Source organism: Aspergillus fijiensis, assembly GCF_003184825.1.
Source record: "Aspergillus fijiensis CBS 313.89 unplaced genomic scaffold BO72scaffold_4, whole genome shotgun sequence".
NCBI lineage: Eukaryota > Fungi > Ascomycota > Eurotiomycetes > Eurotiales > Aspergillaceae > Aspergillus > Aspergillus fijiensis.
Genome location: NW_024468980.1, coordinates 66,501 through 84,138, shown reverse-complemented (window position 1 = coordinate 84,138; position 17,638 = coordinate 66,501). Strand labels below are relative to the sequence as shown.

Genomic DNA, 17,638 nt, shown 5'->3' with positions numbered 1-17,638 from the left:
GAATCGGATACCTTTCTAGATAGAGAGACACGGGATCAAAATATACCCCATTGAACCAGCAACGAAGACGGCAACATGTGGCGCTCAGAGTCGGTCGAGCAGTCAACTACCAGCAGTAATTCTTGAGCATATTCCAATCATAAGCCAGATGAATTTGAGTCATGATACGCTAAGCCGAGCATGCTGCTGGCACGCAGCAAGAACTAGCACTCGATCACAAGTACGCAAATAGACAAGATCAGCGTTGAGAGCCTGCGCCTTGCATGACGTTGTAGTCTCATCCTTATTCAAGACTTATCCAGTGATGCAAAAATCAGTAGTTTTTGAGGGATAAAAGAAGGGGCGAAGATCAAAGTAGACGTAGTCTAGGCACACTCCTACAAGTTACAGACGGAGCAGCTACAGCTATCATGAATAACAAATACTTGCCTAGTCCTGACATCTACGTAACTACTCATCAAGCCTCACCAACCGTTCTGTAGCCCCATTCTCCCCCGAGTACAGGATTCGAGCAAATGATGACCCATTCTCCTTGTTAAAGAAACCCACCACCCCGTCCACACCGAGTGGACAACTCTCTCTCAGCGTTCTCAGCTCAGTCTTCATTCCTTGAAGCACCACTTGAGCCATCTGACTCGAGTTGAAAAAGCCGCCACAATGCGGCCACGACAGTAGACTATCAATAGCCCACAAGCGGATCTCGTAGTCGGGACACTGAGCCAAGAAGAAAAAAACGGGGGTAAGACCAACTCCGAGGCTGATTAGCGGGCGGTCCCGGATCTGGTCCAATGTCGTTTTCAGCATTCGGTGCAGCTTCACGAAATCCTCCATGAGGGAATGCAAGGAGAAGTCGTTGCTAAGCAAGAGGCTGCTCTTGACACCTACGATCTGTCCATGCGTGATGACTCTCAGCAGCTGCACACCCCGCCTCTCCTTTGTATTGAGGCGGGTGGATGGCTGCGCCACAAACGCTTCGAGCTGTTGCAGGAACCGATTTAAGCATGAAAGAATGCGTGTTGGGGAGAGCAAGCTGGCTTGGTAGGACTCTGCGGCCGGGATCCTTTGTCTTTGCTTCCAAAATATTACGTGAAAGCCGCAGCTAGCGTTGAATACGGGTCCGAATGCGCGCTGGGCCTCGTGGAAGGTGGTGAAGGTAGATAGATAGTCCTCATACGGCATCTCATGGATTATCTCGTGATCGGTCGTCAGGATTGGCCCACCCATCATGAAGGACTGACTCTGAAGATGCAGATACGTCTCCAGGGTGGTCTGCTGTTCCCATGGCGAGTGCGGGCACCTTTGTGCTCTAAGTTCTCGGAGAATTCTCAGCCCACCTGCTAGATGCACACTCGCGGTTTCTGGGCGTGCACAGAGCAGTTCAGTCACGGTGAAGAGCAAGCAACAGATGAGGACTACCTGTCGCAGGGCGGGATCCTGCGAAGCACGGCGCTGGGTGAGCATAGAGAAGGATCTGAGGGACTGTTCCATTGCGAAACGTTCTAAAGTGCTATCAGACTTCTTTCCAGGCCTGGGCAAGCCATGCTTCTCCAGATTCTGATGGATTGAGCCCAGAGCCACGATCGCATGGTACACGGCCGGCTCATTGTAACTCATCTGGAGTACGAGTTTCTCCCACAGAGGGTTATCGACCGAGGCAATCAGATGAGAGACCGAACAATGTTGAAAGTACGAGAAACAGCGTATCTCATCTGTGGTGGTTGTGAAGCGAAAGCCGGTTGGAACCGGGGCAGGAATTCGAGAGACAGTTGCTGTTCTTCTACGCGGGGGTAGAGGCAGTCGTTGCACCTCGTATCCATCGCAGACTCGGCCTGTGGAGGTACAGCGCTGGCATGATCCGGGCGCTTCATCGCATTTGATCCGCCGCGCTCTGTGGACAATGCGTCAGCCGAGTGACAGCGGATAGTCAAATCACTTCTTGCATGTACTGTACAGTGCCTCGGTGTGCATCACTTACCGACAGGTGCGACATCCGGTACGGGATCTTGGCTTAGAAGCACGCCGCCGAACAAGATTCTTATGAAACGAAGTAAGTGATTCCTTAAAGGGGCCCGAGTCCATTGTAGTTGGTGGTGGTGCTTTTGATGTTGTTAAATTAATCGCGACCCGCACTAAATTAGCAGCGGCGGCTGGACGAGCCGATGGGGCGGGCCGTCAGGGGGGAACAACGAACTGGTGTCTGGCTGCCTGGCAGAGGGAGACAATCTGACATCTCCCCTACTCCGCTGTGGAGCCTGTCGGTCTCCTCCATCCTCTTCCAAGTTCCATGATTCCCTCCCGTCTTCCTTGCGGCCCCATGCCAAGGAAATTGGCATCTTGGTTCCTGTGGTGGGTATCTGGGTCCTAGATTATCCTTGAAACTATGATGCTATGATTGCTGATCCGAATCCACTGTCATAGGCAGCGAGTCCCCCCTAACCCAGATACGAAAGATTCGCTAGTTCCTGAATTTTTCCTCTTAGGAACATCATCCTCGCCTAACCACTAATACCAATGCCTACCTACCCAAAGACAGACTCGATCAAGTCCCGACTCGGATTCGAGCCAAAGCAGACAAACGCAGATTCTACCCTACCAATCAGGGAACAACTCATCCACCGCTGCAGTCAATGAAAATACCTTCCGAAGGGCCCCTAAGGATTGAAGATCACTGGCCAAAAGCAACCAATCTACAGTACATGTACATGCCCTCCCAGCCATTCTCTCCCTGAGCCCTGAACGAAGCACCGTCGAGAGAGGGACACCGACCCTGACTAGCTTCTTATCCCACGGTTACAGCGAGATGTCAGCAGCTCGACATTAGTGCTGGCGAGGAGGTCTACCGTTGAAAATTAAGAGAAGGAGAAGGATAGGCTGTGAGCTGATCAATGAGTGGAGCAACGGTGGCATACTATACTCACAACTCCTCGGAGTTTGTCAGAGAAATGGATAAGACCTTCTTTAACAACACGAAACTGGAATGTTATTCGATATCAACGGCTCATTAGCCTGATGCTTGCTCCGCTGAGCTAGCCCTTGGTCCCTGCGTAAAGACCATTGCACCCAATAGCTATTGCTCCATCACATCACGAGCTCCGCTCTCCACAGGAGTGTGATGACTGATGGCCCGACAATGTGGGCATCAGCCCACAGCTAGCTGGCTGTTCCAACCATGAGATCACCAGGTACACGGATTCTACAAGGTCAAAGAGCAAATTCCAATTGGGGCTGGACTAATGCAACTCAGTGAAGCAATCCCCAGAATTAATTGTCCCATGAACACCCCACCTGATAAGATGCCACGGAAAACTCACAGCTCTGGGTATTTTTGCATTCATCCCTTGATGTGCATACTGCAATATTGCAATGATATCATTTCTGATGAGCTGGGTCAGTCATGAAAAATTAGGCTCCATGGTGCTGATTGGGTTGGGTATGCGCATCGCCAAGCCACGTGCCTGTACAATGTCCAAGAGCCAATCACCACAGACCCAATCTGCTGGGATTGCCTCGACTAGATAAGTCTATCAGATTGACCATGAACAACTTCATCTAAGTCAATGTGATGAGTCTACGAAAAAAGGGCTGATACGGTAGGGAAAATCGATGAGTGGTTCTTGCTTCCAGACGGACTCACCTTCCGACATGTATCATCCGGTTGTAACTTCCACCACAACGACCCCAAACAATGAGGCATCAAATCAAACCCAGAAGCATGGAATCTGAGAGCGAAGTTAGATGGCCTCATCCCAGCACCAGTCCACTCACCGCTATCTTCACCTTCCTGGCGGCGCGGTTTAAATGTCAGATTCTGGTCTTGAGGTTGATTCCGATCAAAGAGGCTATCCTTGTGACCAGTCAATTGGGGGCCGCATCCGGACAGACTATCAACCCCAAGCCAATATAGCGGGGTGCTTGAGAATGAACGGCAGAGTAATGCTCATCCAATAAACTCAATTGACTACCGGTATATAGCTGAGGGGGCGTCCTCGATGCCCCCTGATCCCAATTTCTGCTAATGGAACAAACGGGAAGCCTGACATCGGAGGATCATTAGCTTTTCCAAGCCAGAATGTATTTATTTCTGTCGTTGGTTGCCTTTCTTTCCCCTTTGGTTCTCGCCGCATCACCAGATTATTGTCCGCTTCTGGGACCCATCTTCCCGGCCCCGAGAGCAATCTCGACAAGCAGCGCGTTCCTCGCCGCAAAGAACAACATCTCCTCGGCTCTCGAGGCAGCCATAGCAGGAACTTCCCCTCTCAATGACGTCTTTGACCCTAACACCACATCGTTTGCCATCCAAGTCTTTTCGACGGATGACGCGGAACCCCTTTTCGAATCCTACTATACCGCTCCAAATGTCAACACTTCTGTAGGAGTTAATGTAGTGAATGAGGATACCGTGTTTCGCATTGCTAGTGGCTCAAAAATATGGACAATCTTGTTGATGCTCATCGAACGAGGGGATATGGTGTTTCGCGATCCGGTGGCAAAGTATATCCCAGAGATCCGAGGAATGAGCACCAATCCACCTGGGAATGAAATTGATTCAGTGCGCTGGAAGGAGGTGACAATTGGGCAGCTGGCAGGTCACCTAGCGGGGATATCGCGAGACTGTGAGTGACTGTATTTGCACAGAACCATCGCTATTTTGCACACTCATACATGCACAGACGGGTTCGTTGATCTAGCCACATTGCTGCCTGATCCGAGTGCAATTGGCCTTCCTGAGCTTTCGGCAGCCGAGATCCCCCAATGCGGTGCGCCAGGCAGGCCTTGTGATCGAAAACGTGAGCCTTCCATCTATTCCAGATGGAAAATGCTGATAATTCTAGGACTTTTCGACGGCTTCTTGAAGAGACACCCCGTCGTTCCGACTGCGTCCACACCTGTCTACTCAAATGCAGCATTCCAGATACTGGGATACGCACTGGAAGCAATGACCGGTCAAAGCTACCAGACGCTCTTGTCTCGGGATCTCATTCGCCCGCTCAACCTCACCCGCTCCAGCTACAACAAGCCAGCGGACAGACTTGGAGTCATTCCCGGCGATGTAGAGACCACGTGGTGGACCTACTCACTCGGCGATGAGACACCGTTCGTGCATCTGCTCCATCACTAGACCGTGCTAACCGCCTGCAGTACCGGTGGCCTCTACTCGTCGACCAAGGATGTGGCCACCCTTGGCCGCGCCATTCTTGACAGCCGGCTACTTTCCAGCTCCCTCACTCGGCGCTGGCTAAAGCCGGCTAGTCACACGTCCTCACTAGGCCTGGCCGTCGGGGCTCCCTGGGAGATCTACTCGTTTCCCTCCTCACGAGTGGTCGATCTCTACGCCAAAGCCGGAGATCTGGGATCGTACTCATCCATGCTTGCTTTATCCCCAGACCACAAGGTCGGCTTCACCATACTGATAGCCGGCACAAACACACATTGGACGGCTGCCTATCTGTCCGATCTGCTTGCAAACTCGCTTCTTCCCGCGCTCGACGAAGCGGCGAAAGAGGAGGCGATCCCGAGATTCGTGGGATCCTATTTTGCGAGGAACTCCTCATCCTCACTGACCATCACCACGGATGACGGCCCTGGACTGAAGGTCGAAACATGGCTCAATGAGGGCAACGATATGCTTAACACACTTTCATTGCTTCTGGGCGCGTCTATTACGGATCTCAGCGTGCGGCTGTATCCGACCGGACTAAAGGCACCAGGGCGGGTGTCTTTCCGGGCGGTCTTTCGGGATTCGAGTTTGGGAGTCGATGGGATTGGTCCGTTCAGTCGAGCATGCCCGACCTGGTTCCTTGTGGACGCTTTTGTGTATGGAGCCGTTGGGCTCGACGAGTTTGTGTTTGATGTGGACAAACAGGGAAAGGCCGTTGCAGTCGAGGCGAGGGGGGTGAGGATGATCTTGAAAAAGGGAGAACTGGCTATGACGCCTCACATTAGTATACTGTACCTCGAAGAGGAAGCTGCCAGTCCACGTGTCTGCCGTTGAGACGCAGCATATGCAGGAGAACAATACTTCGACCTGTCCGTTATCGCTTATCAAAAGGAAAAGAGATTGAGCCTGCCAAGGTACTAGCCGCCCCGAATCCCCGGGGATTATCCGGGGTTGTACCACTGTGCGGTGGTTGAGAGAAATGTCATCATGTTGACTGTTGCTGGGAAAACTGGCGATAGTAAGCGATCGATGTGGATTCTATAGCGCCGATTAGGTGTTTAGTTCGAAGTCAATCCATGGTTCTGCGTGAACTGACTCACGGACTCGGGCCAGGTGCCAGAACCATTCCCTAATCACGTCACGTCAGGCATCTAGACTTGGTCCAAGGAATGTCTCGCACCCCACGCACTGTGGAGGATGCGGTCATGTCGAGTCTGGGTGATGTCTACCATTCCACAACGGAATGTGAGACTGCAAGAGGATCGTATTGACATGTCAGGAGAAGAAGCTTCATAAGGAAGGGTTCGAGACAACGCAGTCTCATGACAGACTATGTGCAGAAAACCATGAAGTGTGGATGAAGAGGGACGAAAGGTAACTGGCGGTGAGGCCTCGAGGACGGCAGCGGGACCGTGGGAGGGAAGATTGGCTGACAGCAAGCCAATTCCAAGTGGGGGCACACTAACCACCACTTAGTCTAAGGGTCAGGTCGAGATTCCTGAATAATAATATTGATCAGTGATCACTCAATGCAGGGGGGGAAGAAGAAAGAGGGGAGGGGGGATTTACAAAGCCCCGCAGTGGGCAAGAGAAGAAAGAAAAAAGAACCTGTGTTGTAAGGGGAAGAACAGGTTCGGTGGGTGAATTATGGAGAACGTTCCCCTCAGACTACGTAGTACTCTCTCTGTACACAGTATGTAGAAGAACAACTAACATTACTCAGTATGATCAATGATGATCATCTCCCTCAAGTCTGGTGGTTCCTTGCCGCCGATCCGTGCATCCCCCACTGGACTGCACTGCATCGAGTCAAGTACGGATACTCGAGGGAAAATTGACGTTTCAATGCAACCCTGGCGGTTAAACTGGTTTGGGTTGCCGCTTGGAATGAATGCAGCCTGCGTTCGGGAGTGAAAAGGGAAATTGAGGAAAAAGGGCAAAATGGGGTCTAGAATAGATTAAAACCTAAGTACTACCACCTCCCCCTCCCCTTCCCAACACTACAGATTCTCAGGCATTCCCATTCTCGTTCTTGTTCTTGTTCTTGTTCTTTAACCTCACGCTCAGTCTTTCATTATTGTTCTATTGTCAGTCTCTCATTTACCTTCAGAGGTTTAAAGTACCAGGTACAGTACTTATCTGGGTACTTATCAAGTATACCAGTACATTCACAGGTCAGTCTGATTGACCCTTTCATTCTCTCTCTTCGTATTGATCGCCGGTCGACTGACTTGCCCCTCTCAGAACCTAATCGACCCTGACACCAGCTGATAACCGCCACACATACCAACTCGAGTACATCAACCAGCTGCCAAGATGATCCCTGCTTGTTAAAGTCCCACCCCCTCCTCTTCCTCGGGGCATGCGTGTGCATCGGCTGGGCCGTCAACCTCACGATTCAAAAAAAAAAAATCACATGTCAACAGCCCCCAACTACTTTCTCACAAGGAAATCCCGCCTTCCCTCAAGACATGTCTATACCCTCACGCCCTGGCCCAGGCCCAGAGCGAACGTATATTTCACCCGGTGTGAACCCGCCAACGACTATCAAAGATTACCCGACACTGGAGGTCACCGAGATAAGCCTTTCGCCGTGTATGGATGCCCCTCATGCTTTGGAGGATAGCAGCATCATCGCCGCGCCCAAAAGAAGACGAACCCCGTCACCATCGTCTCCTGCAGCCACAACCACAAGTACCAAAACCATAAGCTCATCATCGTCGTCGTCTTCTTCTTCGACATCCCGTCATCGCAAGAGCAGTCTCCACAGCCGCCACAGCAGCTCTCATTACTCGCAGCACCGTCGCACCGCCACCGCGGTCTCCATCACCCCGATCACCGACCAAACCACCCGCAGAGAGGATCTCCTAGCCCTGCATCGTGAATCCTGTCGACTATTCCAGCAGCAGCAGCAGCAACAGAAACAACAACAATCGATACCCCCTTTGACCCCGCGCAATCAGCGCTCCCCCAGCACCAGCTCCAACGCGACGACCACCAGCAACACCAACACCAACGCAAGGGGCAGCGGCGGCGGCAGCGGTGGCGGTGATCATTCGCCGATCTCAATCCACGAAGTGCTCAAGACCCCCGTCCGCGCATCCACCCTCCCGGTATGGGACTATACCGATGAAGTCACGACGACGACGACAACACCCAAAACAACCGTGACCGTGATCGACTGGACCTCGCCGTCCACGCGTCGCCGGGAGTACGAGAAGATCGACAAGGCGAGCAGCGGGATGCGGGGATTCTGGCGGCGAGTGGCGCCGAAATGGTGTCAGTCGCGGGCTCGTCGGATGCCATTTTTCGAGGAGAAGGACGGGAAGGGAAATTACGAGGGGAGTGTGCGACGGTTCCGAATGGATATTCCGGAGTGATTGATTCCATCTAGCCTTTATTTTGTCGATATTTTGATACCCATAGATTGTCAATCGTTACTTTTTGCTTGGTTAATGCAAATCTTACATCACCTGGACTGCAGTACTGTAGCAACCTGTCTTGGGATTATGTTTTATACAGATAAGACTGACAGCAAGCATCAATCACACCCCAACTTTTTATACTGGAAAAAAAAAGAATCATAACGCCAGAACACCATTCTTTCCTCAAGGGTATCATCACATCATCATCACAACAAATCGAAATCATCCACCTTATTCCTGTAGTTCATGATCGTGCGCTTGATCTTGCTGCTATCGACCCAGGTCACAAAGTCCTCCATGTTGCGGGTGATCAGGTACGCGGGGTCGGTGACGACCTCCGTTCCGACCCGAACGTGGCCTTGTTCGATGAATGTGTTGGCCTGCAGCAGATATTAGCACCAGTTAGCAATCAGTTACCAACCAGCCCTATCCCCCCTATCCATAACCCCCCGCCGGGAAAAAGAAAAAAAACCTACAGCAACAACATTCTCCACCATCCCAGAGCGGGCCATGAACACGCCCAACCGCCGCCGACAGAACGCCGACACCGTCACCTCGTGCTCGACCCGCGACAGCCCGGCGCCCTGCTCGCGGCTCTGCTTCAGGATCCCCATCCGCCACAGCTTGTCCAGCATGTCGGCCTCGAGCTTGCGGCGCACGGGGTCCGCCGGGTCCAGCTCGCTCAGCTTGTGCGCCAGCTGCCGCAGCGAGCCGCACAGGTTGTTGTACTTGCGGTAGTCGAGCGGGTCCTGCAGGTGGTAGCGCGTGCGGATCGTCGACTCACGGTGGTTGTTGTCCGACTTGTACGTGTGGAAGTCGACCTTGCGGAGGAGTTTTTTCTCGTGGTGTTTGAGGGCGCGGACCATGATTTCGTTCTGGTGGGGTTTTCTTCTCGGGGCTGTAAAGGTGTCTTCTCGGGAAGTTGAGGAGATAGGTGTAGGTGTAGGTGTAGGTATACGTTGTTTGGTATTAGTTAGTTAATAATGGTGGTGATGGGTTTCTGCGTGATGAGGAGAAAATTTGGGATGAGCGGTGGGGATATTGCCGGTTCAATTTGGGGGGAGAGGGCTTGGCGGTGTGTTGGCGGTAAGACTTCAACTAACTATACGGGGCATCTCAATGTCAATTCTTCTATTCTTCTCTTTTGTATCGAAGACTTAATTGGGTTTCTCAAATCTTATGGTCATCGACTCTTCAGTAGTGGTTAGACAGATTCAATTTCATCAAGTCGAATTCTACACTATGACACGGCCCCCCTCTACATCTGCAGGGACACTATCAGCTTAACCATCACTGCTCCATTGGATTTCATCCATAATCAATTAAACAACTGGACCCAAACAGTCGTGTGACCTATACATCTATGTACGCCTCCGATCAAGCATCATACATCGACTATACACCGCATCAAAATTACACTGCACTCTAAACTCCCGGAATAATAGTCCTCAACCCCATGGCAAACCGCTTAATCTGCGCCGCATAGTAATTCTGAAAGCAAGTCGTCAGCACACTTCTCCCAAATTGTACTTCCAGAAAACATCAAACCTACCGATTCCAACCCCGCGCCAACACCCTTGAACGGCAGCAAGCGCACCAACGCCGGCACCGGCACGCGCCCCAGCACCAACCGGGCCTTCTCCTCCTCCAGCCCGTCGTCCAGGAACAACCTGGGCAGATCCGGATCGATGGCCGCAGGACGCCCGAGCCCGATGATATCGCAGACATTCTGCTGGACCGCCGCCTCGGCACCGGCGCGGGTCCGGAACCCACCGGTCAGCATCAGCACCAGATCGGGGAACCGTTGGCGGGTTTCGCGGGCGAAGTCGAGGAAGAACGCCTCGCGGACGAGGGTGCGTTCACTCTTGGGGGCGACAGCAGCAGCGTCAAGGCCCATCATCTGCCCTCGCTTGTCAGTACGGTTCTCCACGGAGGTGGAAAACTTGGAAAGGCAAGGCGCAACGAGAAAGACTGTGTCAAAAAAGTCTCACCTCAGGATTCTCATAGCTTCCCCCGCTGATCTCCATAAAGTCCACCCCAGCCTCCACCAGCAACTGGATCTGCATCATCGTCTCCTCGAAGGTACTCGAGCTGTGATCCGCCGAGTTCAGCTTGATGCCCACGGCGAATTCGCGCGGCACCACCTCGCGAACCGCGCGGATGATGTCCAGCACGAATTTCGCGCGCTTCTCGGCGCTACCTCCGTACGCATCGGTGCGTTTGTTCGTCTGAAGAAGTCAGTCCACACTCCCTGGGTACCCTGCCCCTTGCCCGAAAGAAATGCCACCAACCTTCGCATTCAAGAATTGATCTAAGGTCAACCAGTCAGCAAGCTCACCCACCAAATCCACGGTCCAAAGGGGTAGGGGGGAGGCAAACCAATCAAATATCCATGCGCGCCGTGCAACTCAACACCGGAGAACCCACTATCGGCCATGACGCGCGCGGCGTCCACGAACTGGCGCACGACGCGGTCGATGTCCGTCTGGTCCATCTCGCGCGGCGCCGGGAACAGGAACCGGCTGATCCAGCGCGCGAGGAAGCCGTCGCCGCCCATCTGCAGGGGGATCGGGCTCGGGGCCAGGGTGGGCGCGAACATGCCGCGACGGCCGGCGAACCGCGCCGACTGGCGGCCCGGGTGGCACAGCTGGACGATGGCCGGGGTGCCGTGGTGCTGCTGGATGGCGGCGGCGTAGGAGGCCCAGCTCGCGAGGAGGGGCTGCATGGCGGGGTCGGCCTTGTCGGTGTATTCGCCCTGGAGGGCCAGGTCGAAGGGTTGGCCCATGTGGTTGATGTCGACTTGGACGTTGCCTGTATACGGAGTCAGAGATCAATCGTAGACGCTGGAGGGATGGAGAGTCAATCGCACCAGTAAGAATCGCCCCCCAACCGCCCTGCCCCCATCGCTCATACGCCTTCAACAAAGTCGGGGTGATCGTATTCTGCGAGCCAGCCAGCGACTCGGCGAGCGCTGCCTATCCACCCTCAGTCATCGTAAGCACTCCACAAAACCCAGACAGCCACAAGAACGAAGGACTCTCAAACCTTCGCCAGCCGATTCGGCAGCACCAGGCCACACGGCAGTTTCACGGGCTCACTCAAAACCGACGGCATGTTGGCGATCAAAGCGGATGTCTATAGGTTTTCCAACACAAACCAACGCAAGAGGAAAGGAGAAAAGCCGCCGAAATATACGGAGGCAAAATATTCGGAACCGAGGCACACGGACGGGCAGGTGGAGACACCGGACTAACAAAAGCCAAGATTTGGCTTGCAGAATGCTTAGGCTTAGGCTTATCAAGCAGAACTGAAAATTGATTAGTAGTCAACTTATGTGGGTAATCAATCATGCCACGAGGTGTATAGTTACCGGAAGAAGGAAAGATGACGAACCCTGGAAGATAAGTTCTTTGTGGGGGTTTAGATTATGGCCCGTTCACGCCCTTCTTCGTGCGCTAGAAGGTACGATTCTCCGGTGTACAGTACACGTCTCGACACGAAGGAGTGTATCTATTGCGTACAGGTTCTCTAAGTATTTTGTGAGTACTGATAGTGCACTATTGATCAGTACTGTCCAAAGTGTTGCAGATACCCCGAAAATCGGGCTCATTCTTGCGCCGTCAACCCTAACCCCGACCAACGCAAAGAGTAGACAGTAGAACTCAACACATACAGTCCATAAAGTACACTGTAGCCTGCACGTAAATACCATTATTCCACCCACCCACCAAACAAACAAACACCATTCCAATCTCCCACCAGTGCAATCCACAACCCGTTTACCGAACAACGCACCCCTCAAGGCGTGAGTGAAACTAAACTAAATTCAACCATCTCGGACAACCGGAGAACTCTCCCCCGGAGCAGACTTAGCCGAAGACCACCCCGTCCTGTACACCGGGCCATTTCCTCCCGAGCCCAAGTCACCCAGTCACCCAGCCCAGTACGTCCTGTACATATCCCGACGGTCATCCCTCCTCACCGCAGAAACAACTACAACGCAACATCTTCCACTTCCAGTCACCACTTCGACGGACCAATGATCTCCTCGGCATCGAGATCCCGAGGTCCACTATCCCTGAGCTGTCAGGCCGGAGCGTGGACCACGACTCCACGAGACTAGCCCCGGGGAGGGTGCACCCTGCAGCCATTAGAGGAAAAGTTTATTTGAAGGTGGCAGGGCTGAAAAGAACCAGAAGAGGTGGTCATCTGGTCCGGTCTAGATGAATCTGGATTCTTTGCCACGAGACCCTACTGGGAGCTGGGCCTGCTGGCCAGGATTGAATGAGGTCACGGGTGGATGTGCGCTGCTGCATGGCTTTTCCCCGCATCTCCATTTTCACGTGTGCAGTTGTACAAGACAAGCCGTCGTGGCCACGATCATGCTGCGGGGTACAAAGCTGAGGATAACTTATCAACCCCCTCGCACCATGAGTCAAGAGGTTCCTCCCTCGGATGAGGCGATACGATCGCGAGTGTGACTACGGTGCATCACATGGGAGCTTTGAGAAAAATAATCAAGCCGAGGTTCGAGAGACGCCTGTTCTGGAATATTCCTTCCGATCTTATGAAAAATGTATGGACAGTCTGGAACATTGTGCAGTCATGAATTTTACCCAACCCGAAAACCCACTCACAGTATCTAAGCTAACCAATCCGAGTCCGAAGTCGGTAAGATCCAACACAAATTCGTCATTAAATGGGGCATGGAAGCGGTGCAAGAAGGGGGTATACAAGAAGAATGCATCCATCCAGCTAGTGGATGACATGTGAGAAAAAAAAAAGAATCGCTCCAAAGTCAAGCAACCTGGTCAATCCAGGGATGCACAAGATGAAAAGACAAACAAGGAAAAGCCATTTACAGCTTAGCATTCTTTTCAGCCTCCTCGCTCAGGCCAGGCAGAGACAAGGCGCTTCCACCCAGGCTGGACAGAATGGCGCCAACTTCCCGCTCCAAAGACAGAACTTCCGTGTGGGCATCGTACATACGGGCCTTGATCCAGGCATCCAGAGTGGCATCGTCCATGTTGCGCAGGGCAGTCTCGCGGTCGACCTTGGCTTCCTGGGCCGCACGGATCACATTGCGCGCCACAACAACGCTAACCTGGCGGATGCGGGTCAAGTCGGGGTAGAGGAGACCATTGTCGATCTCCTCGGCCGTCAGAGCCTTGGAGAGAGCCTCACCCGAGGCATAGATCATGGTGTCGGTGACCTTGACCGCCTTGGAGAGGATAGTACCCAGACCGATACCAGGGAAGACATACATGTTGTTACCCTGGCCGGGGTAGTAGGTGCGAGTCTCACCGGCGGAGTTGGTGAAGCTCATCGGCTGGAAGGGAGAGCCAGACGCAAAAAGCACCCGGCCATCGGTGTTAGTGATAGCAGTCTCGAAGTCACACTCAGACTTGGAGGAGGGGTTGGACAGAGGGAAGACAATGGGGCTCTTGTTCCAGTCGGCCATCTTGCGGAGAATCTCAGGGGTGAAGACACCGCCCATGGTGGAAAGACCCATCAGGATAGTGGGCTTCACGTGGTCAACAACCTGCTCAAGGGTCTTCAGCTGCAGACCGTCGTTGTCGGTCCGAGCAAAGTAGACCTTGTGGTCAGCGAGCTTGTCACCGCGATCAGCAGTCACGAGACCCTTGGTGTCAACCAGGTAGAAGCAGGCGCGGGCCTCATCTTCGGTCATGCCCTCACGGACGAAGAAGTCGACGATCTGCTTGGCAACACCGACACCAGCACTGCCAGCACCGAAGAAGACAGCACGGTGTTGCTTGCAGGGAAGGCCGGAGCGCTTGACGGCATTGATCACACCACCGAGGATGACAGCTCCAGTACCCTGGATGTCGTCATTGAAGCACGTGTAAACGTCGCGGTAACGCTCCAGAGCGGGGAAGGGGTTCTTGAAGTCCTCGAACTGGATGACAATACTAATGGCAGTTCATGTTAGCGTCGCTCTTCCGTATCAACCAGACGGAATGACTTACCCAGGCCAGCGCTCGGTCAGAGCAGTCATCAACTCGTCCATGAACTCACGCTCCTCATCGGGGGTGACCTTGTCACGTCGACTACCCATGTACAACGGATCTTCCCGGAGAGCCTTGTTGCTGGTGCCCAGGTCCAGAGTCAAGGGGAGAGTAGCCTCGGGACGAATACCGGCACATGCGGTGTACAGCGCCAATTTACCAATGGGGATACCCATTCCGTTGATGCCAAGGTCGCCGAGACCAAGGATGCGGGAACCATCGGTGATGACAGTGATCTCGACGTTGGGCTGGGGCCAATTGGCGATGACAGCAGCCAAGTTGCCCCGGTCCTCGTAGCTCAGGTACATGCCTGCGGGGTGCATCGTTAGCGCCCGGTTTCACGTCGTGGACAGGGATCCAGGGATTACTCACCTTCCGGCTGTTGGTAGATCTCAGACCATCTTTGGCAAGCTTCTCCAACGACAGGGGTGTAAATGAGGGGAGTCAATTCCTAAAAGCATGTGAGTCAACGGGTTGTTTTCGTCCACAACGTCGCTTTCCGAGCTTACCTTGAGGTGATCCGTGACCAGACGGTAGAACAGGTGGACATTGTTCTTGCGGAGAGTGCTGAGGTAAAGGAATTTGTCGATAACAGTTTGCTTCAGAGCCAATTGAGCCAGGCCTGCGAGCCTGTTAGCGATGTCGCGCGACCAGAGGCCGAGTTGCACATACAGCGAGTCTTCTGAGTCTCGTATGACTCCGCACGCGGGGGCGTCAAGCCATAGGTGCGGAGATATTTGCGGATGTAGGCAGGGTTGGCGGTGTCGAAGTTAGACGACTCGCTAATTGAGGCCATGGTTAGTCCACTGCTCTGCTCGGTTTGTGTGCTCCCGTTTTGCTGCTGCTGCTTCTTCTTCATTGTTGCACGATCGATGGAGAATTGGCCTATCTGCCAGGTGTCATGGAGTTGTCACCAGAAAGATTTTACTTACGCGGGAGCGGGATGGCTGACGAAGGAAGTCGCGTGGACGGGTCGGCTTTGTGCGGGAAAGCGAGCCATGGTGGACGGCTGTGAAGTGGCGAGAGTAGTTTTCAAACGAATACCAACCGGCGAGGTCACAATGCGAGAGGAGGAAGAAGAGGAGGAGGAAGAAGAAGAGGAAACGGAGATGGAAGAGGATGACCGAGTCAATCGAATTGAGGAAGCGACAGGCCGTCTGGCTTTAAGTCCTTGAGGCACTAAACGCATTGAGCGCCCCTGAGTCAAAATCCACCGCATTCCGAAGTTCAACCACAGCAGGTCAGTCAGCGCGCACGGTAGTTGTGATCTTCTGACGAGGCCGTCGCCAGAACTATGAACCAGGACCAGGGGATATTGTTTTAGGGATGACAGCGATCGGGAAGAATCGGGAGGCAAAGGGCCAGTAAGGGCGACCGGGACCGGTCCGGTGGGTATCGGGTCACGTTGGGTGCATGGCAGCGAACCGTTTCGATCGGGTGGGAAGATGGGGCCTGGCTCCGGTCGAAAATGGAGATAAAATGGGTGTAATGGATCAAATTGGGGGATACGAAGCTTTGGGGAGCGTCGGGTGCGAAGAGGATTGGGTAGAGACAGCGTGGAAGTCCGGGTATGGAGAAAGGTTTCAAGCTTGGAACGGGAGCCTTCGCCGAATGCAGCGCAAATGCGGAGTAAATGCAGGCGAATAAACGTGTCCAGATTGGAAAGGAGAAAATGGAGCTGAGACTGTCAACTGAAAAATATGCGGTATTTCTTCGACACCAGGACAACGACTACGTTGTAGGACAGAGTACGGGAGTAAAGCTCTACACAGTACTCCGTATGCACTTCGTATGCACCGTGGTGGAGGATTCCATTGATTGTTGGGAATTGCAGATGGCAGGGAGTTGATAGGTAGCAGACTGAAGTATACGATGTACTTGTCAGTCTGTCGAAGCGAGGTTTGTTGTTCGCCAACAATAGACTCCGGACTCCGTGACAGACAGAGTTGAGTTACAGTACTCGTATCGAATCCTGCATGGATTGTTGATGATCATTCTTGAGGATATTCTCGCATTTTCACCACAATTGAGGTGGATAAAAAGTGAATAGGTGATGAATAGATGGATGAATACCTAGCTAGGTACGTAGCTACTTGACTGTACATAGACCATCTCGGTCCAATCCCGATATACCTTTCCCGATCCTTTTTTTTTCTGCTTCTCATTTTTCCTTTCTCTTTTCTTTTCGTTTTTCCCTCTTTTTTTTTCTGCCTCTGATGTCTCCACATCGGGAAAACTAAACCCAAAGCAGCAATAGACCCAAAAGGGTCCCGAAGTGGATCTCCACCACCAACTCATGTGGCAGAATTTCAGGCTCCCCAAACATCAAACAGTCCAACAGTCACCATGACACAAAACCCAAGCTAAACTGCCTGAGGAAGGATTCTGGACCGGATGCGAATCTCTGGATTCCCCGCAGCAAACGCGGCCCGGGTTTCTCCTCATCACTGCGCACTGAGATTTGCTCTCTGGTTTTTCTCCTCATCTGGCTGCAGGTACCGACACACACACACACACATAAACACACAACCACACAAAATGAGCACAACAGCTCGGCAGTCAAACTTCCACTAAAAGACCTGTCATCAGGAACTGCAGACAATAGGTATGTAACTCGTACGGAGTTGTCTACTGGCACATCCCAATTCTGCATGCAGGCTTTACAATTGGGCACACGAACAAGGGGAACGCATCAATATCGACGATCAGAATGCGCGAATAAATTTGTGTGTTTGCGTGTTGCCCCCCTCCCCCCCTCCCCCAAATTCTTCTCCAACTATACTGAGTAATGACCAAATATAATGAGTAATACTCCAAATTCCACACATGGGCTGTCCAATGGCATTCTCCAGCCGCAGACTCAGTTGTTTTGCCGCGCCGATCGGTCCCGACCGATGGAACTATCCGATGCAGTAAGCAGCCAGCAGCTGAGTCAGCCCGTCTCCAAAATAGCAAAGTCTCGGGTGAGATGTGGCCATTTTCGGCTCGGATGGCTTGGCCTACACCAGTTAGACTTGACTCGGTCCTGC

General features: G+C 52.9%; 6 protein-coding genes across 6 annotated transcripts; 2 read left to right on the top strand and 4 right to left on the bottom strand.

The window, feature by feature from the left end:
- Nucleotides 1-429: 429 nt before the first annotated feature.
- Nucleotides 430-2,109, bottom strand: BO72DRAFT_524077 (Zn(II)2Cys6 transcription factor). Its single transcript, XM_040949835.1, has 2 exons — nucleotides 1,976-2,109; nucleotides 430-1,888 (listed from the first exon to the last, which is right to left on the bottom strand). The coding sequence occupies exons 1-2, from the start codon at nucleotides 2,077-2,079 to the stop codon at nucleotides 451-453; spliced, it is 1,542 nt and encodes a 513-aa protein (XP_040805651.1). The 5' UTR covers nucleotides 2,080-2,109; the 3' UTR covers nucleotides 430-450.
- A 1,960-nt stretch (nucleotides 2,110-4,069) lies between these two features.
- BO72DRAFT_420299 (serine hydrolase domain-containing protein) lies at nucleotides 4,070-5,992 on the top strand (the record flags this gene model as incomplete). The annotated part of the gene is made up of 4 exons (XM_040942708.1): nucleotides 4,070-4,613; nucleotides 4,671-4,787; nucleotides 4,833-5,094; nucleotides 5,140-5,992. 4 exons carry the CDS (start codon nucleotides 4,070-4,072, stop codon nucleotides 5,990-5,992), a joined length of 1,776 nt encoding a protein of 591 aa, XP_040805650.1.
- Nucleotides 5,993-7,151: 1,159 nt separating this feature from the next.
- BO72DRAFT_482847 (uncharacterized protein) lies at nucleotides 7,152-8,635 on the top strand. The gene is made up of 2 exons (XM_040947755.1): nucleotides 7,152-7,332; nucleotides 7,403-8,635. The coding sequence occupies exon 2, from the start codon at nucleotides 7,630-7,632 to the stop codon at nucleotides 8,536-8,538; it is 909 nt and encodes a 302-aa protein (XP_040805649.1). The 5' UTR covers nucleotides 7,152-7,332; nucleotides 7,403-7,629; the 3' UTR covers nucleotides 8,539-8,635.
- Nucleotides 8,636-8,653: 18 nt separating this feature from the next.
- Nucleotides 8,654-9,583, bottom strand: BO72DRAFT_482846 (snoRNA-binding rRNA-processing protein IMP3). Its single transcript, XM_040947754.1, has 2 exons — nucleotides 9,060-9,583; nucleotides 8,654-8,963 (listed from the first exon to the last, which is right to left on the bottom strand). The coding sequence occupies exons 1-2, from the start codon at nucleotides 9,447-9,449 to the stop codon at nucleotides 8,790-8,792; spliced, it is 564 nt and encodes a 187-aa protein (XP_040805648.1). The 5' UTR covers nucleotides 9,450-9,583; the 3' UTR covers nucleotides 8,654-8,789.
- A 328-nt stretch (nucleotides 9,584-9,911) lies between these two features.
- Nucleotides 9,912-11,913, bottom strand: BO72DRAFT_395370 (NADH:flavin oxidoreductase/NADH oxidase family protein). The gene is made up of 7 exons (XM_040941992.1): nucleotides 11,629-11,913; nucleotides 11,453-11,558; nucleotides 10,963-11,394; nucleotides 10,875-10,894; nucleotides 10,575-10,811; nucleotides 10,136-10,483; nucleotides 9,912-10,074 (listed from the first exon to the last, which is right to left on the bottom strand). The coding sequence occupies exons 1-7, from the start codon at nucleotides 11,695-11,697 to the stop codon at nucleotides 10,009-10,011; spliced, it is 1,278 nt and encodes a 425-aa protein (XP_040805647.1). The 5' UTR covers nucleotides 11,698-11,913; the 3' UTR covers nucleotides 9,912-10,008.
- Nucleotides 11,914-13,110: 1,197 nt separating this feature from the next.
- On the bottom strand, nucleotides 13,111-15,734 carry BO72DRAFT_444178 (uncharacterized protein). Its single transcript, XM_040943747.1, has 6 exons — nucleotides 15,542-15,734; nucleotides 15,282-15,391; nucleotides 15,119-15,231; nucleotides 14,982-15,060; nucleotides 14,571-14,919; nucleotides 13,111-14,513 (listed from the first exon to the last, which is right to left on the bottom strand). Exons 1-6 carry the CDS (start codon nucleotides 15,607-15,609, stop codon nucleotides 13,442-13,444), a joined length of 1,791 nt encoding a protein of 596 aa, XP_040805646.1. The 5' UTR covers nucleotides 15,610-15,734; the 3' UTR covers nucleotides 13,111-13,441.
- Between the last annotated feature and the right edge of the window lie 1,904 nt (nucleotides 15,735-17,638).

Coding starts and splice junctions, on each gene's coding strand:
- BO72DRAFT_482846 (XM_040947754.1), bottom strand. CDS start 9,449: ATGGTCCGCGCCCTCAAACACCACGAGAAAAAACTCCTCCGCAAGGTC. Junction 8,964..9,059: donor TGGTGGAGAATGTTGTTGCT/GTAGGTTTTTTT, acceptor TATCTGCTGCAG/GCCAACACATTCATCGAACA.
- BO72DRAFT_524077 (XM_040949835.1), bottom strand. CDS start 2,079: ATGGACTCGGGCCCCTTTAAGGAATCACTTACTTCGTTTCATAAGAAT. Junction 1,889..1,975: donor ACCGGATGTCGCACCTGTCG/GTAAGTGATGCA, acceptor CATTGTCCACAG/AGCGCGGCGGATCAAATGCG.
- BO72DRAFT_444178 (XM_040943747.1), bottom strand. CDS start 15,609: ATGGCTCGCTTTCCCGCACAAAGCCGACCCGTCCACGCGACTTCCTTC. Junction 15,232..15,281: donor CGAGACTCAGAAGACTCGCT/GTATGTGCAACT, acceptor ACAGGCTCGCAG/GCCTGGCTCAATTGGCTCTG. Junction 15,061..15,118: donor TGGTCACGGATCACCTCAAG/GTAAGCTCGGAA, acceptor ACATGCTTTTAG/GAATTGACTCCCCTCATTTA.
- BO72DRAFT_482847 (XM_040947755.1), top strand. CDS start 7,630: ATGTCTATACCCTCACGCCCTGGCCCAGGCCCAGAGCGAACGTATATT.
- BO72DRAFT_395370 (XM_040941992.1), bottom strand. CDS start 11,697: ATGCCGTCGGTTTTGAGTGAGCCCGTGAAACTGCCGTGTGGCCTGGTG. Junction 11,559..11,628: donor TGCCGAATCGGCTGGCGAAG/GTTTGAGAGTCC, acceptor GAGGGTGGATAG/GCAGCGCTCGCCGAGTCGCT. Junction 10,812..10,874: donor ATCAATTCTTGAATGCGAAG/GTTGGTGGCATT, acceptor TGACTTCTTCAG/ACGAACAAACGCACCGATGC.